The sequence below is a fragment of the Cordyceps fumosorosea genome (genome assembly GCF_001636725.1).
Source record: "Cordyceps fumosorosea ARSEF 2679 chromosome Unknown scaffold_11, whole genome shotgun sequence".
Classification (NCBI taxonomy): domain Eukaryota; kingdom Fungi; phylum Ascomycota; class Sordariomycetes; order Hypocreales; family Cordycipitaceae; genus Cordyceps; species Cordyceps fumosorosea.
In genome coordinates, this window is record NW_017387311.1 from 373410 (window position 1) to 394451 (window position 21042).

At 54.5% G+C, this 21042-nt stretch overlaps 8 protein-coding genes across 8 annotated transcripts; 5 read left to right on the forward strand and 3 right to left on the reverse strand.

Moving 5' to 3' along the window:
- Nucleotides 1-1857: 1857 nt before the first annotated feature.
- ISF_04916 (Dedicator of cytokinesis) lies at nt 1858-7959 on the forward strand (the record flags this gene model as incomplete). The annotated part of the gene is made up of 1 exon (XM_018848521.1): nt 1858-7959. The coding sequence occupies one exon, from the start codon at nt 1858-1860 to the stop codon at nt 7957-7959; it is 6102 nt and encodes a 2033-aa protein (XP_018704247.1).
- Nucleotides 7960-8520: 561 nt separating this feature from the next.
- On the reverse strand, nt 8521-10097 carry ISF_04917 (oryzin precursor; the record flags this gene model as incomplete). Its single annotated transcript, XM_018848522.1, has 4 exons — nt 8521-8706; nt 8902-9435; nt 9507-9695; nt 9810-10097. The coding sequence occupies 4 exons, from the start codon at nt 10095-10097 to the stop codon at nt 8521-8523; spliced, it is 1197 nt and encodes a 398-aa protein (XP_018704248.1).
- Nucleotides 10098-11724: 1627 nt separating this feature from the next.
- ISF_04918 (hypothetical protein) lies at nt 11725-12408 on the forward strand (the record flags this gene model as incomplete). The annotated part of the gene is made up of 1 exon (XM_018848523.1): nt 11725-12408. The coding sequence occupies one exon, from the start codon at nt 11725-11727 to the stop codon at nt 12406-12408; it is 684 nt and encodes a 227-aa protein (XP_018704249.1).
- A 687-nt stretch (nt 12409-13095) lies between these two features.
- ISF_04919 (hypothetical protein) lies at nt 13096-13899 on the forward strand (the record flags this gene model as incomplete). Its single annotated transcript, XM_018848524.1, has 2 exons — nt 13096-13797; nt 13867-13899. The coding sequence occupies 2 exons, from the start codon at nt 13096-13098 to the stop codon at nt 13897-13899; spliced, it is 735 nt and encodes a 244-aa protein (XP_018704250.1).
- A 1218-nt stretch (nt 13900-15117) lies between these two features.
- Nucleotides 15118-15797, forward strand: ISF_04920 (hypothetical protein; the record flags this gene model as incomplete). The annotated part of the gene is made up of 2 exons (XM_018848525.1): nt 15118-15275; nt 15335-15797. The coding sequence occupies 2 exons, from the start codon at nt 15118-15120 to the stop codon at nt 15795-15797; spliced, it is 621 nt and encodes a 206-aa protein (XP_018704251.1).
- A 399-nt stretch (nt 15798-16196) lies between these two features.
- Nucleotides 16197-18569, reverse strand: ISF_04921 (ABC transporter; the record flags this gene model as incomplete). The annotated part of the gene is made up of 4 exons (XM_018848526.1): nt 16197-16920; nt 16986-17671; nt 17737-17952; nt 18030-18569. The coding sequence occupies 4 exons, from the start codon at nt 18567-18569 to the stop codon at nt 16197-16199; spliced, it is 2166 nt and encodes a 721-aa protein (XP_018704252.1).
- Nucleotides 18570-19347: 778 nt separating this feature from the next.
- ISF_04922 (guanylate kinase) lies at nt 19348-20191 on the reverse strand (the record flags this gene model as incomplete). Its single annotated transcript, XM_018848527.1, has 3 exons — nt 19348-19608; nt 19701-20008; nt 20182-20191. 3 exons carry the CDS (start codon nt 20189-20191, stop codon nt 19348-19350), a joined length of 579 nt encoding a protein of 192 aa, XP_018704253.1.
- Nucleotides 20192-20546: 355 nt separating this feature from the next.
- On the forward strand, nt 20547-20925 carry ISF_04923 (diphthamide biosynthesis protein; the record flags this gene model as incomplete). Its single annotated transcript, XM_018848528.1, has 2 exons — nt 20547-20747; nt 20869-20925. The coding sequence occupies 2 exons, from the start codon at nt 20547-20549 to the stop codon at nt 20923-20925; spliced, it is 258 nt and encodes an 85-aa protein (XP_018704254.1).
- Between the last annotated feature and the right edge of the window lie 117 nt (nt 20926-21042).

The following is a 21042-nucleotide window of genomic DNA, read 5'->3' on the forward strand; positions in this document are numbered from 1 at the left end:
TTTGCAGCGTGAGGCGGTGAGAGTTGCGGGCGTCTCGATAGAACAGGTTGAAACCGACTAAGTTGTGAATAACAGTTGTCTATTGTTTGGGGAGGGGGGCAGAATCTCAAGGCTTGATCTATTGCTACGGCTGCGCCGCCTCGCTACGATGGTGGGCAAGCATTGCGTACCCTATAATTCCTTAACCTACGTAATAGGTGACGCGCATCAGCAGCTACCCCGGTTGTCTTGGATCACATTACGATTCTAAGTAATCCGTATACATATCTGGATAGTCCTGTTGACTATATCAACTTGCAGGGAGGGTCAAGTTGCATCCAAATGATGGGTAAGGGCTTGTGCAGCATGTATCCGCAAGGTAACGCATTGCCGGAGAATGAGGAGGGGCGGATGGTTCAGATTGAAAGTGAGGGTTGCAGTGATGCAGCAGTGTGGCAGGCAGTTTTTGCGGTAAATTTGGGGGCTCCTCGCGACGCGGTCGCACCGCTGGTTTCACGGGACTTCACAAAGGTATTGTGTTATACCTTCTGGTTACATTGTGCGATTATTGTGCGATTCTGAATCTGCAAAGTATTGCTATCAAGATTTCTGTGAACCAGCGGGTTGAGTGGGGGGACGGACCGCACAATAAATTACCTATGTACAGTATGTACATACATATGTACATACATACATACATTGTAGGTGTCTGCCACTTACAAAGTACGTACCTTTAGGGGAATTTGCTCCGAGGAATTGGGACATGTGAACAATAAGGGGGTTTATTAGGCACGGATGACTGCTTTTACTCATCCGACGATTTAACTTAACATCCGTGCGGTGCCGTCCCTACCAGGTCGGCCACCCACGCTATCCCCTGTCTGCTGCTGCATGGGCCGTGGTTCCAGGTATCCTCCATCCCCCGTTTCGATTTCCATCCATTGTAGGACCCCGCTGGCGCCATCTAGCGGCAAACGCTTCAGCTGTACGAATTATTGATAGGCAGTTGTGATGCGGCTCATGCGTACGTAGCGAAGGTATAGGCACGTTAGTAGCACTATTTCTCATATCTTAGGAGTTGTACAGAGAAACCTAATGCATAGACCCCGAAGGCAGTAGTTATTTATTTATTTATTACATACATCTTTCAGAAGGCATTAAGGTTAGTACCTACGACCTGCCGTCTCATGTAAGTACCAGATCAAGGAATTCTACAGCACAGTCCCAGAGATTTATGCCCTTCCGCGTCGCGTGTGCAGTAGTTCCAAGACAACGCTACATGCCGTTCTCAAGTTTCCCGTTTAAGCATGGTTTAGGCAATTTGGATATCGTCACTTGCTTTTTCTAACAACCTGCCGTAGAGTAGATGCCTAACACGGCACATTGTAGGTACCTACAGTAGGTAGCCTGCTAGCTCCGGTACCGCCCAACGTTAGCTTATTAGGTGGGCACGCAGGTACAACAACTTACAGCCGCACCGAGCTTTCACTTTCCCATTTCGCACTTCGCTCAGGGGTGTGCGCGAGAAGACCCCCCAACCAACCCCGAGGACTTTCTGCCCTCCCACGTTCTCCCCCCAGCTGCGAATGCTTCTTTTACTAACTTCATTTTTTTCTCCGATCCTGCCCTCGACATTCATGCCCTTCAATCGCCCGCAGGATACAACACGTTCTGGCATTTTGCTAGCTGTCGGAGCTTCATGTTGTTGCTAGCGTTACTCCCCCGCCCCCAGCAACCTCAGTCTTCGTGGGCTGGCCAGCTTCTTCAGATACAGCGATCAAGGTCCAATCCCGTTTGAACATCGTTGACAACAATTGACCCAAATCGACTCTGTCGCAGTTGCCGCGCACTCGAATTTCGCCCTCCAAAACATTTGCCATGCCTTGGCATCCGCTCCCGCGCATCGCCTTTGCCGTTGCAACTTTTCCCTTCACCGCCGAACGCCCTGCCGACCTCCCCCTCGAAATTGGCGATGAGCTCTACATCATTGAAGAGACTGCCGATGGCAACTGGCTGAGGGGCTATCTCGTTGCCCCTCCTAGCCTTCTTGCAGGTCTCACCTCGGTGCAGGGACAAACCCTCGAGGCCAGAGTCTTTAGCGGCATCTTTCCTCGCAGCTGCATCCAAGTTCGAGAGTTGCTCGGCGAAGATGAAGACGAGGATCAGATCGCTCACGACGACCAACATATCAATCGCAAAAGCAAAGCACCAACGGAGGATGAGACCGCGTCTGAGGACTCGGCCAAGGGTGGACTTGACAGCGATGGTGAGAACGGGGACAAACAACTCAAGTCAAGGTCCACACGCAAACGTCGGGCGCCGTTGCAACAACTCCCTCTCGGCGCCAGTGCGAAGCTCTCAGTCCCCGTAAAGCGTGATCCAACATTACCACGTCCTCCAGCGCCCGTACCAATGCTCAAAATTGGCGACGAAACGCCCACATTGGCCTCTGAGCCGCTAATAGACGAAATTTCTTCATGCCTGCGCGAGTGGCACTCCAAGAATCTTCACCAGCTTCTCCTCGCTAGAGAATACTCCAAGCTCGATAAGCTCTCTCAACTCATCACCAAACTCAACCTGCACCGCCAGCAGTTTCTCTACAATGTCCTCACATCGCGCGAGTATGAGGCTCTTCGCGAAAGAACAGTATGGGATTTGGTCCAGGTAAACAAGCTCTGCGGTGGAGAAGTCATTGTGCGCGACCCCGCGGCCCGTGGGCGCATCTTGACAGGCGAGGACTCTGCCGTCGCACTCACAGAGCTCCAGTCGACCATGAGCGTTCTTGACGAACCTCCAAAGCCAACAATCGAACTTGCCAGTCTACACCATCTGCTTTTAGACGTCAAAGGCTTTGCTGGAACATCTACAGAAGAAACCTGCCTGGTCGCCTACCTCGTCAGCAAGCCACACCACGACAAGCCGATAAACCTCTCCGAAGCCTTTAGTATCGACGTCCCTGCAGGTCGCACACTTGGTAGCCTCATGCAGGACGGCGCTACAAGAACGCTCTTCACCGATTTGTCAAGTCTCGATATCGGCGACGTCCCTGCCGCTGAATCAGATCTTTATCTCGTCGTCAAGGTTCTATCTCCACAAAGAGTTGAAATGGTATCGCCCCAGACTAGATCAGGCAGTTTAGGCGACAACTACTACACCAGGGAACACACCAAGTCATTGCCAGTTGGCAGTGGAAAGAGCTCGAGGAGGAGCTTCATGTGGGGAGCTAAATCCACAAGGTCTACGTTTTCGCGAGGCTCGTCTTTTTCTAAGACGGATGCCGTCAACGAGCAGCAAGGAGGCCGACCTTATTCTAACCGCACAGCAAGTCGGGATGCCCAAGGCCCTCCTAGCACCGCCGGGTCGCAAGTCAGCATGGCGACGGAAGAGGTTCAAATGGCCCAACGTACTGTTGGTATTGGCGTTACGAAATTGAACTCTATCATGAAACAGGATGAAGAGATTGAGCATGTAATCAGTATCTGGGCGCCCTCAACACGACCTATGACGGACAAAGAAATGGGTGAAGAGTGGAATCCGATTATTCGGGAAATCATGGCAAGCCCATCAGAGTCGTTTGAGAGAGCGAGGCGAGGCGAACGGCTGCAAGTCTCACTTAAGGCCTTTGACCACCCCGACCCGGATGCGCTCATCAAAGCCACGCCAACAATATTGTCTGGTGTGTCGAAAACTAGCAGAATCGGATTTTCTGGTGCGCCAACGCGGCCCAGATCGGACATCTACCTAACTATCAACACTGCGGCCCTTGCAAAGCAAAATCTCCTCTCTAGATACGGGGGAAGCGCCACAAGCATGCCGCCTGGCATGCAGGCCTCAAATTTGCAAGTGACGCTCGAGGTCCGGCATCGATCCGGAACGAAAATCCAAAACTGCATATTTCCCGCCTCAAATAGCAGTGGCTTGACTACTTTCAAATCTGTCGCTGCGGAGCGCGGGGAGACATGGAACCAAACGCTACGCCTATCACTCCCCGCGGATGACGTCGCCAATGCCCATGTGGTCATGTTTGTGAGCGACATGCCAAGTCCCCCGTTTGCTGTCGCCCACATACCTCTTTGGGAGAGGGAAGCATTCATTCGTGATGGACCGCACGGGTTGCTGCTCTATAAGATAGACGAGCATACCTCGACAGCACAGGCAGGACCGACTGGCAAAGGTGGCTATCTTTCCACTGTCTGGGCACCACGGGGTAGGGATGAGCGGTCGGTTGAAGTGACGGGCCCGCTTGCCTTACTCCTCATCGACACATTCCTGTGTAGTACGCGTTTCTCACAAGATCGCGTGATTCTCGGCCTTATGAAGTGGAGAGACTTATCGCAAGAGGACCTTACCGCTGTCTTGCGTCAACTCAATTTCGTGCCTGAAATTGAGATTGTGAAGCTGCTTGGCGACATCCTTGACAGCTTATTTGGCATTTTGGTCGAGCACTCTGGCAGCAATGAGTACGAGGACCTTGTCTTCACGGCTTTGGTCAGGGTGTTGGGAATTGTGCACGACAGACGTTTCAACCTGGTTCCCTTGGTTGACCAATACGCTGAGAACCAGTTTAAATACCCCTTCGCGGCTTCTTGCCTTGTCCGTGCCCTTACACGTCTGCTTCAACACCCGACAGAAACCGAGACTGCTCGCAAGCTGAGATCTACTTTCAAGATTGTCAGGCACATTCTCAAATTCATCACACAAGCGCGCAGTCAGCAGCGAGCCAAGGAGGCAGGAATTGGTATCAAGACTTCGGCGCAGGGTTTCACGAAGCAACTCAAGTCAATCTTCAAAGCCCTTGAAGAAATGATGCGAAACCCGGCCCCTGTTCTGGTCGGTAGCCAGACCCTAGTTGTGCAGCACTTTCATACGTGGCTTCCCGAGCTCACGGATATGCTCACAGCCGAAGATATCCTTCATATTGCCATTGACTTTATGGACTCTTGCACTGATGTTAAGGGCAAGTTGACTCTGTACAAGCTTGTTCTGATTATCAATTACTCCAAGCTGGATATTTTCAGCCACCCTGACCAGAGATCTGCTCTGAGCGCGAATACCGTGCGCTGGATTAGTCCTCATTGGGGCCACTGTCCGGACATGACTGACCAGTGGAGGAACCAAACCCGACTTTGCTGCTCTATCCTTGCCAACCAACTCGACTACATTGGTCCTGAAATTCCGGACCATGCGCCTAGAGTCATTGACTCTTATCTGTCAATTCTAGCATCGCCCCCACCCGCGCGAAAGAAGCTGTCGCTCCTGTTCCCTTCATCATACCCATTTCCGACAAAGGCGACTGCGCACACTGTTGAATTTGATGAGGCTCTGGCTGAACTGTCTGCTATTCTGTCAGCAATCTCAAGCTCACCGGTTGGAATGCAATTGGAGCTAGAGGATAGCAACATTCAGACCATGCTAGAGAACGTGCTCCAGGTTCAGATGAGCATTTTGAAGGGCGAAGCGTTCCCCGAAGGCTGGCTGAGTGTACACATCTATCATCACAAGTCTGCTATGCGCACGCTCCAGTACTTGGCTACAATTCTGTTGGAGTCTTTCCTACCCCATCCTGATGACGCCGAAACCTTCAACACCGATCTGTGGAGGCTGTTCTTCGAGACGTTACTGAAACTCGTCGGAAGCCCATCCCTTGCATTGGAAACCTTCCCTGAGCAAAAGCGACGAGCTGTCTGGAAGATCGCCGGCGATGTGCGTGAGGATGGCGCTGCTCTTCTGCGTAGAACGTGGGAGGCCATCGGATGGGAAGCGAGCAATGAAGAACGCACTAGGTATGGGCTGGCCAAGATGGGGGGTTATCAAGTCCAGTATGTCCCGGGTCTGGTTGGCCCAATTGTTGAGCTGTGCTTGAGTGTTCACGAGGGCCTGAGAAGGATGGCCGTCGAAGTCTTGCAAACCATGATTGTCAGCGAGTGGACTTTGAGCGAAGATCTCTCCGTCATCCAAACAGAGATGGTCGACTGCCTCGACGTTTACTTCAAGACGAAGCCTTTGACGGAAAGTGTCTTGCAAAAGCTCTTTCTTGGGGAATTGATGGAGAGATTCGTCACCGTTTCTGAAGACGAAGACGAGCCATTGACGGAGGCTCTTCATGACCTGACTGGAACGTTGGATGAGTTTTTGGATCTTTTGGTTGCTGTGCACAGCGGTGACAACGGAAGCGGCGCATCGGATATCATCAATCGCCTTCGACTCATGGAGTTCCTTCGAGATATGCAGAAGGAAGAAATCTTCGTGCGATATGTCCACCAGCTAGCCAATTTGCAGGCCGAATCACGCAATCACGCCGAGGCTGGTCTAGCACTGCGATTGCATGCCGAGCTCTACGACTGGGATCCAAATCGTGAAACTCCTGCCATGGCTGATCCGGAGTATCCGGTCCAAACACACTTTGAGCGCAAAGAAAGGATATACTTTGACATGATCAAGCATTTCGAGGAAGGCGAGTCTTGGAGCAACGCATTGACAGCCTACAAGGAGCTTCAGACTCAGTACGAAACCAACATTTACGACTTTGCCAAGCTTGCACGAGCTGAGCGCGCCATTGCCACTATTTATGAAACCATCTCGAAGAGTGAAAAGCTTGTCCCCAAATACTTTAAAGTTATTTATCGCGGTCTCGGCTTTCCGGCTACGCTTCGCGACAAGCAATACATCTACGAAGGCTCTCCAGGCGAGCGCGCAGCAGCATTTACAGACAGGATGCAGGAACAATACCCGTCTGCAAAAATCATCACAGCGGAGGATGGCGACGAAGTCGAAGGACAGTTTTTGGTCATCTCCGTGGTGACGCCACACCGCGATCTAACTCACCAGATCTACCAGCGAACCCGTGTTCCTCAGGTTGTTCGTGACTTCTTGCTTTCCTCTCACCCACAAGTGTTCTCCATCACGGCCAAGCGTACAACTTCTGGGCCTGTTCATGAACATTATTCTCAGAAGCTGATTTTCACAACGGCGGAGCCTTTTCCGACAATTCTTCGCCGGAGTGAAATTATTGATGTCAACGAACTCGAGTTGTCTGCCCATGAGACTGCTCTGGAGCGAATTGTGCGCAAGACGCAGGAGATGGCTGCACTGGAGCGCCGGATCTCGGAGGGCGAGGAGCAAAACATGAAGCTTCTTTTGGATGCTGTAGCAGTTTCTGTGAACCCCAATTCTGATCAAAGTGTATCTTGTTACCGCACGCTTCTTCCGGAGCCGAAGGGCGACGACGAAGATGGCGAAGATGAGGAGGACGAGGACGAGGACGAGGACGAAGACGAGGAAGAGCTCAGCCCAAGCAACGCGGCCATCAAAACAGGTCTCATTGACCATGCCATGTTGCTCAAGAGATGCTTGGCGTTGTTTGCACGAACCAAGTCTGATCCTTTTGCTGCCAGCAGGCACGATGAGTTGGCTCGGCACTTTGAGTGCACATTTGCTCCTGAAATCCTCACTTTTGCGCCTCCGCCTCCTGTGAAGGAATTGATTTCCACTCCCTCGACCGTTTTCAGGGGCACCTCTCCTTCGATAGAGCAGAGCCCTCGGTGGCAAACCGTCGTTTCCCCGAATGGTGGTACGAAACTAGAAGAAGCCTCTGTTGGCCGCCGGGTATCTCTGCAGCAGCCGCGGGGCACGCGCTTGAGTTTCCTCGGGGGCGGCAAGAAGAACAGTATGGATCACCAACCCGACCTGAATGGCATCGGCGAATCGCCAAAGAGCCATGGGCACAAGCGAAGTCTGAGCAAAGACAACAGCATGCGACAGGCTATTTTCCGATCGCACTCTAGCGAGGTCAGCTCCGGCGAGCGACGAGGTAGCACGACGAGCACGGATAGACGCCTGTCACAGGACTCCAAGGACGTGCCAGCTAAAGAGTCCGGCTTGATGAAGCGCGGCAACAGCGTGCGAAAGCGATTCAGTATACTCAAGCTGGGGATAAAAAACAAGAATAGTGCAGTGATGGGCAGCGTTGATGAGGAGTAAGGACGAAGAAGCGATGATTCCCTATAGCATATTATTACCCTTTGTCATTTCTTTTCTTTCTGCCAGCGAACTCATTTTGCATTCGCCGGATCTTTAATTTCTGCACCACAAAGGCATTTACTACAGAGCGCTTTCCTCTTTCCTTTTCTTCCTTTATTCTGGTTTTATTTCTTCACATACATGTACTTTACTTTCTGGCTCTTTATAAAGTCAGGTGTTCTGGATACCACTGGTCGCAGTTTTGTCGCAAGGATTGCGTGTCAGAGACTTGGGTTTGACTCCCAGCTTTTCTTTTTACATGCGTCTGGAATTGTCATTTTCTTTACTATATCCATTAAGAATTTACACGATTACCGTATCATTCATGCAGTACACTGAGGGGGCATGTTGGTGGAGAGTTAAGTTGGGTGGCCAGCCATGACAGCAGAGGCCGAAAGAATTAAGGCGTGGAATTTTTAAAAAGTAGTCCTGCTTCCTGAAAACGTTACACGTAATTGAGAACAAGTCTCGTAGCATGTCCTCTATTGAAAGTCTCGTGGCGTTTGTCCGTCCGGCATGGATCTAACGGCCGCCGTTGAAGGCAATCAAGTTCCTGGTGTCATCGTACTGGTTAACTATGGCGCCTCGGGTGGCCATGTTCCGTATCTTGGTGCAGAGCTTGGGGCCGGAGACGCCGTCCCGGGCGGCAAGATAGGCGGCGAGGCCGGCTATGTGAGGCGAGGCCATGGAGGTGCCGGTCATTGGGCCCTGTGGTTGCGAGAAGTTAGTTGAAAGGTAGTCAGGAAGAGAAGAGTGAAAAGGAGAAGGGGAAGGAGAGGAGGAGAAGAAGGAGAAGAAGAAGGAGAAGAAGAAGGAGAAGAAGGAGAAGAAGGAGAAGAAGGAGAAGAAGGAGAAGAAGGAGAAGAAGAAGAAGAAGAAGAAGAAGAAGAAAGAGAAACCTACAGCTTGGCCATTGGGGAGTGTCGAGTAGACGTCGACGCCGGGGGCTGCAACGTCGACGTACGCGCCAAAGTTGGACATTGCATACCGCCTGTCATAATAATCCGTCGCCCCCACGCAGCACGCGCCGTTAGCCGACGCCGGAGAAAAGTTCTCGGCGTCCTGGTTCGAGTTCCCCGAGGCCACGGCCACGAAGACGCCCCTGGCCGCCAGGTTGTCCACGGCCTCGTTGACGGAGCGGGACGCGGGCCCGCCGAGGCTCATGTTGACCACGGCGCCCTTGGGGCACCTGCTGCGGTTCTCGGCGGCGTGGCGGGCGACGTAGTGGAGCGCGGCGATGGTGATGTCGTTGTTGCCGACGCAGTTGCCGACCTGCCGCGACCAGCCGAGCGCCTTGAGGGCGAAGATGTGCGTCTTCTTGGCGACGCCGAAGGAGCGGCTGCCGATGGTGCCGGCGACGTGGGTGCCGTGGCCGCAGTCGTCGCGGTCGGAGTTGCCAATGTAGCTGCCGAGGGAGGTGGCGCGGCCTTCAAACTCCTGGGGGGGGGGGGTTTGTTAGTTTCTCTCCTTGATCATCATCTTCTGGGGTTCTTGACTGACTGACTCACAGGGTGGTTGATGTCGACGCCAGAGTCAATGACGTAAGCACAGGTGCCCGCGCCGGCGGTCTGGTCGTAGTCGTAGCTGTCGGCTTCGTTGTCGCGGTGGGAGATGCGCTCGAGGCCCCATGGCACGCGGCGGGTCTGGGAGACGACGTTGTTGGTCGACATGACGGAGACTGGCTCGATGTACTCGACCTGCCGGCGGAGGAAGGGACGAGAACGTGGTCAGAGTCGGCGAACTTGTTGTCTTGGGTGGAAGGGTGGATGACGGGGGAGAAAAAAGGAGGGGGAAAAAAGAGAGCGACTTACATCTGGGTGCTGCCGGATGGCCTCGAGGCCGTCGCTGTGTATTTGGCCAGCGAAGCCGGTGAAGATGCCGTCGGAGAAGACCTGGGACGGGTCTTCCCTTAGCAGCTTGACCGTCCTCTTGACCTCCTTCATCGCGCTGCCCTGCCTGAACTTGACAATGTACTTGTCAGCGACCAGCTCCTTGGGCTCGCCTCTGTGCTCTAGGATCGGGGCCGGCTCGGCGCGCTTCCTCGTCGCCGGGGCACCAGCAACCAGCGGGAGAAGAGAGACGAATGTTGAAAGACGCATGATGTGGTGCCCAAAAAGAGTAGAAGAAGGCCAACTTTTCTTTGCAGAAACAAGAGCTGAATGAGAAGAGGAGAGAAGGATACGAAAGAGTGGGAAAAAGTAGAGAAAAATAGAGCGACTGGTTGCTGGTTGTGGGAATCCTGGTGACGATGTCATGGTTTGCGTAATGGCCGAAGCTTTTTTTTTTTTTTTTTTTTTTTTGTTTCAGGAAGCATAAAAAGGAAACCAACGATCACGAGTACGCTTGTCTGTTTATCATGGGCATAGTTCCATGCTGCATTTTCGTCAAGGCAGGGTTCGTCTCACTCTGCACACGGACTAAAGCACCCCCGACATGTCAGCCGCCAACTACGCCATGCTGTACTGGAAGGGCGCCGAGGGACCGGCTCGCGAGTGCGAAGTGAAGTGTCGTTGGTCATCGTTGAGAGGCAAACGGATGTTGGTGCAAGGCTGGTGTGGGCGAGGCGAGTTGGTTGGTTCGATGGCGGGACCGTGGGATATCGGACGAGTGGAGAGAAGTGAATAATAGATAGAGCATGCCCTGATTTTGAAACGCCTTACAAAGATGGGCGCAAAGCGTGGACCGCTTGTTCGTCTTGGCGCAGATCATGTTCTGAAACTATGAGCGGCGGACGGAGCTCTACAGTTGAGTTGCTGCGCCAAGCCAAAAGTAAAGCCTACCTAGTAACTAATTAGTAACGAGCGAGTGCCGAGTCAAGCGTTGCGAAGTCCCAGTGGGGCTCCGTTTCAAGAATATCAAGCCTCGCCGTGTGTAGATCTTCCCCGGCAAGCGATCCGCAAGGCAGGTAGGGAGGTAGCAGTTCCTAGTGAACCAGTAATAGAGCTAATAGACTGATGTAGAAATAATCAGAATCACAATCTATAGCTGGTAGGGACCGGTAAAAACCCCACGTTGACCTAACGTCCAAGCTAGGCGCCAGAGTTGTATAGTTATGCCATTTATCATGAGCTTAGTCAGTCAGGAACCTGCCAAGCCGCGTAATCGCCCCAACATGTTCCAGGCAACCCCTTGTAAAGGTTTCAAAAATTACCTGGGTATCGTCACCTTTTAGAATTTTCGCGCTTGACCCTGTGTCTGTCTAGTCGACAAGTCAACAACCCAGCCGGTTGAAGCTCTCCGCTTACATCTGCCTGCTGCACGACATCTTCTGCGGGAAGAAAAAAAAGATGTCCAAAGATGTTGTATTCTCAGATGTTGTATTTTTAGATGTTATATTCTCAGATGTTGTATTCTCAGATGTTGTATTCTCAGATGTTGTATTCTCAGATGTTGCATCTTCAAAGATTTGGAGAGGCTTACACATCATTGGATTTTCCTGCCTTGGCATGCCGACCGGCCCTTTCCTTCTTCCGTTGCACGGCATATACGACCAAGCTGTGTAAATGTTTGCATCGTACCACAGCTCTGTGCGAGCTTATCACAGGGTCTTGACTGAATCTGAACCATGATATAAGATGGCACCTGACCGCAAATCGCTCTGGACAAGTTTTTCCTTCCATCAAACCTTGTTGTAGAGGCAGCTGCAGGAAAAGAGAAGAAGAAATCCGCTCCAACACACACGCGCACACAATACCCGCAGCATTCCAAATTATCTACAAGAACAACATGAGAAACTCGGAAAAGACCACAGCGGGCATCTCGCTCACCCTCGCCCGCCAATTCGCGCACTGCTACTGGCAGCCCAGCCGAGCCTTCCCTCTCCTGCACAAGCACCCGCACCTGTGCGACCGGGCGACGCGCCAACTCCTGGAGCGCGACGCGGCGCGCCTACTGCTACCCGGTCAGTCGTCCCGCGCCTTGAACATCACCTGCGCGGTGGCTCTCCTCAAGATGTGCGCCGGCCGATCGCCGGCCGAGATCCGGCGCCGGATGGTGGGGCTCGTCTCCCGCGGGGGCGCCGGTGGCACGTGCGAGGAGACGTATCGGGAGCACCTGGCGCAGGCGCGGGACATCTTCGCCCGCGTAATGCGCACGTGCGCGACCGAGCGGCGGCGAAGGGAAGCGGGCCAAAAGATGCCGCTGCGGCGCGACCCCGACGGCCGCCGCGACGACGCCCGAGTCAACGTCAAAGCTTGCCGCCGCGGCGGAGGAGGAGGAGTAGAGCTCTCGCTCGATGACCACGACCACGACCACGACCACGACCACCTGGACGGGGTCCTCGTCCTCCTCGAGACCATTCCCTTTGAAGAGGCGAGCCACGCGCTCAGGGGGATGAGCGTGGTGGAACGTGAGGCCGCGCTGGACCGGATGACGCAGGTAAGGTTCGACGGTGTGTTACGCCCATCTTAGGGGAAGAAGTTGTTCACGTTTTGCTGATGTCAGTTCTTCCTTTGGTGCGAACAGCCCGGCGGAGAAATCCGCATCATCAGGCGCGCCGGTCGTGGGGTCGGGGAGGTTGTGGCAGGGGTACACGGACTGTTTCTATAAGAAAGGGTGAAAGGTAGGTAAGGTGTGGAGGCAGGGGGGGGCTTCTCTTTGGATATTGACATCTTCAGTCTTTTGCGTTACATAGAAATCTAAAAGATACCTTGCCCATCTCCAGCCGTTCGTTGGTTGTGCGACGCTATCGTTTCCGATAAGCTCGACTTACCACAGACGATACGATACAATGACCAACAGTTGAGTTCTGTAACGCACAAAGGACGCTCACTTTTGGGCAGTGAATCATGATGTTTCGAGGCACCGAGATGCTACCACGCGAAAGGCATTTGACGCTGGGTACGAGTCCAGTCTCGAGTCCATCGTGGTTCAAGTATGGTTCAGGAACAGGTATAAAAGGGAACAAGGACCTTGAAGAGCACAGAGAGAGTCTTGGCATGCAATCCAAGAAACAAAAATCTTTTCTGATCAACGGAAAGTTATAGGGAACCTTGGCGGGCATTCCAAGAAACGTCTTATATGACCAACAGAAAGCTACTATACATTTGTCTGAATGAGACCGTTCCCCGTATTTTGGCCAAAAAAGACACGAAAGCCATGGACATTAACCTTGGGCATTACTTTCAAGCCAGCTGCAACGCGCACGACTTTGCCGACGCCTTCGAGACTGCCCTTTACCGGGACACCGAGGACACCGAGCTGTGCATGGAACTCATGCAACGCGACCCCGAGCTCGCCTTTCGGGACTGCGTGCTTCTGCAGGATGACGCCTACATCGTCCACGACCGGCGCTTCGCCGCCTCGCCGCACCGCGCGCGCGGCGAGTCCCTGCTCACCGCCGGGGTGTTCCTCCAGGCGGTCGCCGGCCGCGAACCCCTCGACCGGCTCCGGCTGGCGCTCAACCTCGTCGCCTGGCAGCGGTCGTGGTGGGACATGGTGGAAACCGACATTGTCGCGGACGTGGTGCAGTTCTGGGCGTGGCACGACCAGCTCATGAACCGGTACCGGCTGGTGACGCGCGTCGTCCGCGCGGTCAACACCGACTACTTCCCGGACGCGGAGCGCTGGCCCCGCGAGGACGGCGGCGTGGAGTGGCGTCCGGAACTCGTGACCATCAGCCTCGTCAAGGCGCCGACGGTGTACTGGGAGCCGGAGCGGCTGCTGACCGACACGGAGCTGGACGAGCTGCCGGCGCAGCTGCGGATGCAGGTCAAGCTGCGGTCGTGGGTGGGGTGGACCAGGATAGTAGGCAGCTTGGATGATGATGAGCTGGAACAGGTCTCGATCGTCTTGGAAGAGGTATGTCAAGGGACAACATGGACGGATCGCGTCTCGACCTGGTCTGTATACTGACTGACGCGGGTGTAGATGGGTGTCGAGCTCCGCTATGCGCGAGTGTAATGCGGCGGCTTTCAGCGACGAGACTCATAGTCTCCCGACTGCCGTGCTTGACGAGGACATAGGGGAGGTGTGAGGGGATATTTAATGGCTCAACACGAGGCTCATTCACAGGTTCAGAGAAGGGTTTTTATTCAGGGGTCAGCAACAGGTTTACTCAAGGGTTCAGACAAGAAATTAGCACTGGATAGCTGCATTCTACTCAATACGGCGTGTCTTTCAAGTTGGACTGTCATATATTATGAATAGTCTAAAGTATAGAGTGACCCGACGTAGTTGTTAATCCTATCAGATGTCAACGAGATTTAAGAACTTGGCCCCAACGACCCAAAATGATAAAACACTAGCAGCCGATCAGGCTGAAAATCGCTAGTATTTGCTGTGTCGGAAGCATAAGGCTTCAATATTAGGGCGGTGATAGCGGAATCTTCCCGGCTATGAAGGAGGAAAGAGAAAGTTAACAAGGGGCTGTGTAATACAGACCTTTATCACTCTCGCGCTGAAGTTGTGGCAAGACCCTCTTATGATCCCAACCATTTATGTCTATGGCAAGGATTGTTGGAAGCACAAGGATACAATCAGGTCGCGTAACACATAAAGGACAGGGGGGGGGGAGGAGGAAGTGTGTCAGCTGCTGCACCACGCTGGTATCTTCAAAGTCCATCACAAATTGTGTTACAGAATACAAGGCGAGAAGTAAATCAATATAGCTATTAATACTATAGCAGACGTCATGTTGATTTGCCACAGAACACAAAGCAAAGAGCCAAGTAGAGTTGCTATGGATCCGTTTAGATGCCGAGTTGCTGCTTTGTCGCAAAATACAAAGCACAGAGTAAAAGACTGTAGCTATAAATCCTGTTTAGACTTTGGCTTGTTGCCTTGTTATCAAATACAAAGAAAAAGGCGAACCACCATATTTATTGACACTCTATAGATGCCGAGTTGCTGCTTTGTCACCCAACACAAAGCGCGTAACGAGCGAGTCGTTGCACTTGTCCTGTCACACGTACCTAAGGTCAGTCAGGCAGGCGCTTGGATTTCTAAAGGCTTTACAGCGCATCAGATGGAGCCTTTCGCAAAACTATAAAGGGCAGAGGACCGGACGTAGATGGGAGTTCTGTTGTCAACCAACCAAGCCCGAAAACCACCCATATACGAACCCCGAAAGTCATCAACAAACGAACCTCCCAGCACCACAGATTGTGAGAAGCGGGCAAAATGAGCACATTCAACCAGAGGAATCCCAAAGATGTCGAGGATGAGAATGTACAAGTCGTCAACGACAATTGTGACGCCATTAAGGATCACTATGCATCACTCAAGGCGGCGGAACCGGCCGCCAAAGAGCTTAAGATGCCCAAGGAGGTCGCCCTGCTGTATTTAGATGACTTGAGAGAGGCGGACGAGTTCATGAACAAATTATTCAACGAGGAAGTCCCCGAAAGTGGCTCGCGATCCTCGAAACGCGCAAGCCTGCGATGCTCCCGTCGCCGACCGATCACGGCGTGGTCCTCGACTACAAGAGGAAGGCCTACGCCAAGATCGTGCCCGAACACGCGCAGCCGCTGGCCTTGAGCTTGCTGTTGGACGTGGCGGTGCGCGAACCACTCTACTCCAGCAGCATCAACTTCCAGCGCGCCTTGGACATCTGGATGCTGATCGACATGCTCTACCACGGCCCGGCATTGACGGAGAGTGGCCGCGTCGAGGTCCTCGAGGGCGTCATCCCCTTCATCATGCACCGGAAGAAGCCGAAGCCGGGGGAGCCCGTGCCGCACGTCCTGGAGAAGTTCGTGCAGCACCAACTGAGCACGCTGCAGAGGCTCTGCGGGGAGATCGCCTCCAGCCCCTCTGAGGATGAGGCGGAGGGCACGGGCAGCGGTTGTGAAACGGCCTAGAAGATTGCGGCGGTGATTCCGAGAAGCAGAGACGAGTCGGACCCCGGCTGAGTTGTACTGAGGAGTAAGAAGACGAGTTTTAGCTCTCGACGAGGAACTTGGTTTGCCAATAGGTAGCTAGTGAAACATTTCTTTTCAACTTACCCCGAGACTGGAAAGAGTGACAATGCCTTCATTATGTCTAGTCTACTTCAAATCAAGTTTGTATGCCACCCTCGGAAAACCAGACATGATGATATCATACAAATGCGTGAAAAAAAAAAAAGACAGTAGAAACTTCTCGCCGCACAATGCCAGACTGCTCACCGCCCATGTATATACATCTTGAGCAGCCCCGGTAGACATGCCGAACATCCTTCCCCTTCGCAGCACTCAACAGAACCAGAGCACACCACACCCCTACGACGTCAGCTCCGCCATGCGCCTCTCCAGCTCCGGCACCTGCCTCAGCTTAATATCCAGGTCCTCCTTCTCGTCCTCCAGCCGCAGGCGCCTATCCGCGTCGAGCCTCGTGAAGACGTAGTTCCCCTGGCCGTCAAACTGCAAGATGTGCGTGTGGTACTTCCACAGGCTCCTCCTATGGCTCACCGTCATCAGCGTGATGCCCAGCGCCTTGGCGTGGTCGTACATGACCTTCTCCGTCTCCAGCGTCACGCTGCTCGTGCACTCGTCCAGGATCGCGTACCGCGGCCGGTGGTAGAAGAGCCGCGCCATCGCCACGCGCTGCTGCAAGCCGCCCGAGAGCACGTCGCGCCACTCCGCCTCGGCGTCCCAGCCCTCCGGGTAGAGCTCCGCGAGGTGCGCCAGGTCCAGTCTGCGCAGGATGGACAGCAGGTCCGCGTCGGTGGCGCCGCGGGCGCGCATCTGCCGCAGCGAGTCCGGGTAGATGATTTGCTGCCGGAGCGAGCCCCGCGACAGGTACGGCCGCTGAGGGAGGTAGAAGATGGAGCTGAAGGGCGGCTTGTGCACCGTGCCGCCGTACACGGGCCACAGACCGCCGAGGATCCGGAACAGCGACGACTTGCCGCAGCCGTTGGGGCCGACCACCAGCAGGTGGTCGCCGTGCTTGATGGAGAAGGACAGCGCCTTGACGAGCACGTCGCCGTTGGGCGAGACGATGGGTCTGTGGGTACGGTCAGCATATATACACGCGATGAATGCAAGGTGGACAGTCTCGGGAAAACGTACACGTCGATAAAGGTTATGTCCTTGCTCTCGTGGACGGTGCCCCGGCCCTGCAGCACGGCCTCGTTGTTCTCCGTCCCCGACGACGACACCAGGTTCTTCTCAAAGTGGCCCGACTGGATGTCGTCCATGACGCTGAGCAGCGAGTCCACCCGCGACGTGTACCCCGCGAGCTCCATGATCTCGCGGTACGAGAACATGATGCGGCCGAACGCGTCCGACGCCGAGAGCAGCATCCGGCGGTTGGTCACGAACGACTCGGTGCGGTCGCCCATGCTCATGCCCCCGGCGCCGCCGACGCCACCGGGCAGCCGGACGAAGACGGGCACGGAGCACAGGACGAGCCCGAGCGCGCCCCAAAAGTACTTGATGACAAAGTCCTCCATGAAGCCGTGGTAGAAGCGCCGCCGCAGGATGTAGTTGACGTGCTTGATGAGCGTGAAGTAGCCCTTGTCCAGCGTGTCCTTCTCGGCCGCGTGCCCGTTGTACAGCGCCACCTCCTCGGCGTAGTCGATGAGCCGCGAGTGCTGGAAGCGGAACTCGCCCTCGAGACGCGCCTCGTCGGCCACGTACTTGCCAAACGGCGGCGTCAGCACCCGCATCACGTTGGCTGACAGCTGCACGAGGAGCGACATGAAGACGACGCCCTCGCCACCGACGCTCTTGGAGAGGGAGTAGGTGTAGATGGTCTATCATGATTAGTTAGAACTGGGCTTGTCAAGGTGTTGCGTGGTTGCCAGAGGGAGGGGCGTACCATGTCAAGAAGCGGCTTGGCCAAGTTACTGTAGAGCTCGGCCAAGCTGTTGGAGAACTTGGACACGTCCACGGCGATGAGCTGGTCGGGGTTCTTTATACGGTCGTCGAGCGCCGAGATGCCGTAAAAGGTGAGGTTGGACAGGTACTTGTCATGAATGTGCTGCGTGAGTCGTGTTCTATAGTTGAGCGACAGCTCCGCTTGATGATATGAAAGCTGGGGTTTGAGTCAGTATCGAGTTGAAGACCAAGTCGCCGCCGCCGCCGCCGCCACCACACTGTTATGCTGCTCACCATGGAATTCGTAAACGTCGCGGGGACCGCGATAATCATCCACCACACGATCCGCGACAGAAACTCACGACCATTCCCGCGCACCAGCGCCTTGACGATCGCGCCGTCCATCTCCGCCACCTTCAAGCTGATCAGCGTGCGCAGCACCAGGAAGAGGCTGTGGCTGATGAGCAGGCGCGCCTCCTTGCTGCGCCAACCCGGCACCACGATGCGGATCAGCCGCATCAGCGAGCGGAAGAAGGCCCGGTCGAGCGCCACCTTTTTCCGCGGCGCGTCCGGTCCACCGGCGCCGTCACCGGCGACGGTGGCGCGGCGCGACGAGGCTGCCGCCTCGCGTTGGCCCGACTCGCGCGCCGAGGCGGCCTTTTGCTCCGCAATGGCGTTGCGGATGCGGTGCACGAGCGCGACGAAGAGCGTGATCCAGACGGCGCGCGAGATGCGCGACCGGTTGGCCACGTACAGCTGGACGAGCTGCGTGACGAGCCCGCGGACGTTGATGTGGGCGCCGCCCGGGAGGGCAAACTTGGACTGCGTGGCCATCGCCGCGGAAGCCGTCCGAGGGGGAGGGAGCTGTGGGGGAGAAGAGAGAGGTTATCGGCCCAGAGCTTTCCTTGTCGCCTCCGGTAATCGATGGGTGATGGCAATAAACGGGGGAAGGTGGTTAGCTATGACGGCCAGAACTACCCCGGTGTGGAGATTTGGCGGGCGGCTCTCTGGGGGAGAGGACCTCGGCCGATCTTATAGGCGCGCGTGTCGTCGAGTGATGAACAGATGGGGAACGGGGTACGCCAAGCGCAATTGAAGGCAGGGAAATCTAGAAGCCCCTGCTAATCCATGAAAATGATGATGGAGCAAAAAATGAAGGAAGAAAGAAGGAGATCACGAGGGGAGTGCTGACGATAGAATGCATGTGGTTGGATCCCTCGGCCTGTTAGAGAAACTGGGGAAATGCTTAGCGCTGGTTACCAGCGGCTGTGCCACAAGTTTGTTGCAGCCCAGCATGTGATTTTGAGTTTCCAGCCACGATGCGCCACACTTGGCCAAGATGCATCGTCAAAAGATGAACTGTGCCTAATAAATGTTTGAACTATGCCTCGTGTAACCAGCTCGGACAAACGTAAAGGAAAACCGCCAATTGGCGTTATTTACATGAAAATCGCTCATTCCATGCTGTCTGTAGCTGTATTCATATCGCGCAGAAAATTCCGGGGCCACCAGACCATGCAAGGCGCTGGGCCTGCCCATGTATAATTCAGTTTCTCTATTTCATCTATGTTTTCGTCGCTTGCATGCCCCATTTTTCTATGACACAAGCATGCTATTGCTCCAGGGGCTTGTAGATGAAAGCTTCAAGCTCCTTGTAAGCCGTCTCGAGGTCGTCGTTGACAACGATGAGGTCGTGGACGTTGGGTGTTTTGGAGTACTCGAGCTCGTTGTTGGCCTGGGCGAGGCGCTTCTGGACGCTGGCCTCGTTTTCGGTGCCGCGGCCTCGTAGGCGTTTCTCGAGCTGCTCGAGCGAGGGCGGCGCGACGAAGACGTAGCGGGCGGCGATACTCGAGTTTTTGATTTGCTTGACGCCCTGGGGAAGGAAGAAGACTTGTTAGCCATCTGCGCCGACTGACCGTGCCCACCTCTGTCTTGTCTCCTGCCACTACATGAGAAACGGCTCACCTCCATTTCAATATCTAGGAGCACGATGCGGCCCTTTTTCGTCTGCTCCTCAATCGTCATCTTGCTGGTGCCGTAGCGGTTGCCGCCGAACTGGGCGTGCTCGACGAAGCCGTCGCGGGCGATGAGGTCCTCAAAGTCCTGCATCGGCACGAAGTGGTAATGCTTGCCGTCCTCCTCGCCGGGCCGCGGGCCGCGGGTGGTGTGCGAGACGGAGAGGCAGAAGGCGTCGGGGTGGCGCTCGAACAGGAGGTTGTAGAGGGTGCCCTTGCCAACGCCCGAGGGGCCGGAGATGACGACGGGACGGCGGTCTGTTGAGGCGAGGGCTGGGGTTAGCAGCTGTCATTTTAGACGCAGGGGCGGGCGGGCTCGGGTTGCTGTTGGTTGTAGCGGTGACGAAGATGGCGGGGTCCTAGATAAAGGGGAAGCTGGCGGGGTAGACGTATGTATGTAAATGGAGACAATAAAACGATAAAAAACGTACCAGTGGCCATTGCAAGTAGACAGGGAAGTGAAAGACGGGGGAATGGAACGGTAGAAATGGTAGAGACGGTTCGAGTAAGGGAACGCGCAAACAGGCGCACCGGCATGGAAATGCAGAACAAGTTATACTGGGGAGGTTATTATACTGGGACGATCAGAAGTTTAAAAAGTTTTGGAGGGTTCATTCAGATTGGGCGACAAGGCACCAGTGGAGTCGGCTCATCCCCGGAGACTATCCGCAGTTTGGTGGCGATTTTCCACGCCGTTTGACCCCTCCAAACTTGTTTCTCTTGCTGGCGTTTTTCTAATTTTGTTTTAATTCTTCTTTATTCGACAAGCAGAGAGAAGAGAGATAAAATGCCCGACATGGCCGACGAGGACGACAGCCTGTCCATCTACGACGAAATCGAGATCGAGGACATGACGTTTGACGCCGCCCTGCAGACGTACTTTTACCCATGCCCGTGCGGTGACCGCTTCCAGATTGCGCTCGACGACCTACGCGACGAGCAAGACGTCGCCGTGTGTCCAAGCTGCAGCCTGATGATCCGCGTCATCTTCGACCTTGTACGTTTTCTTTTTTTTTTCTGGTCCTCGCTGCGTTCGCGGATATCTGTACTGCGCATTTTCTCTCTGGCCCGGTTCTGCGTAAGAAAAAAGCTTTGCTAATGTGCTTGCGATTTTGTAGGACGACTTGCCCAAGCCGCCGCCCGGACCCGCGAACCCGATTCCGATCGCTGCGTGAAACGAGTGCGGATTGCAGAGACGAAACAGAATGACGACATGCGACGGGCAGGATGACCTACGCCCGCGAGGGGTCAAAGCCGTGGCTCATCTCGGCAAAAAAAAAAAAAAAAAAAAA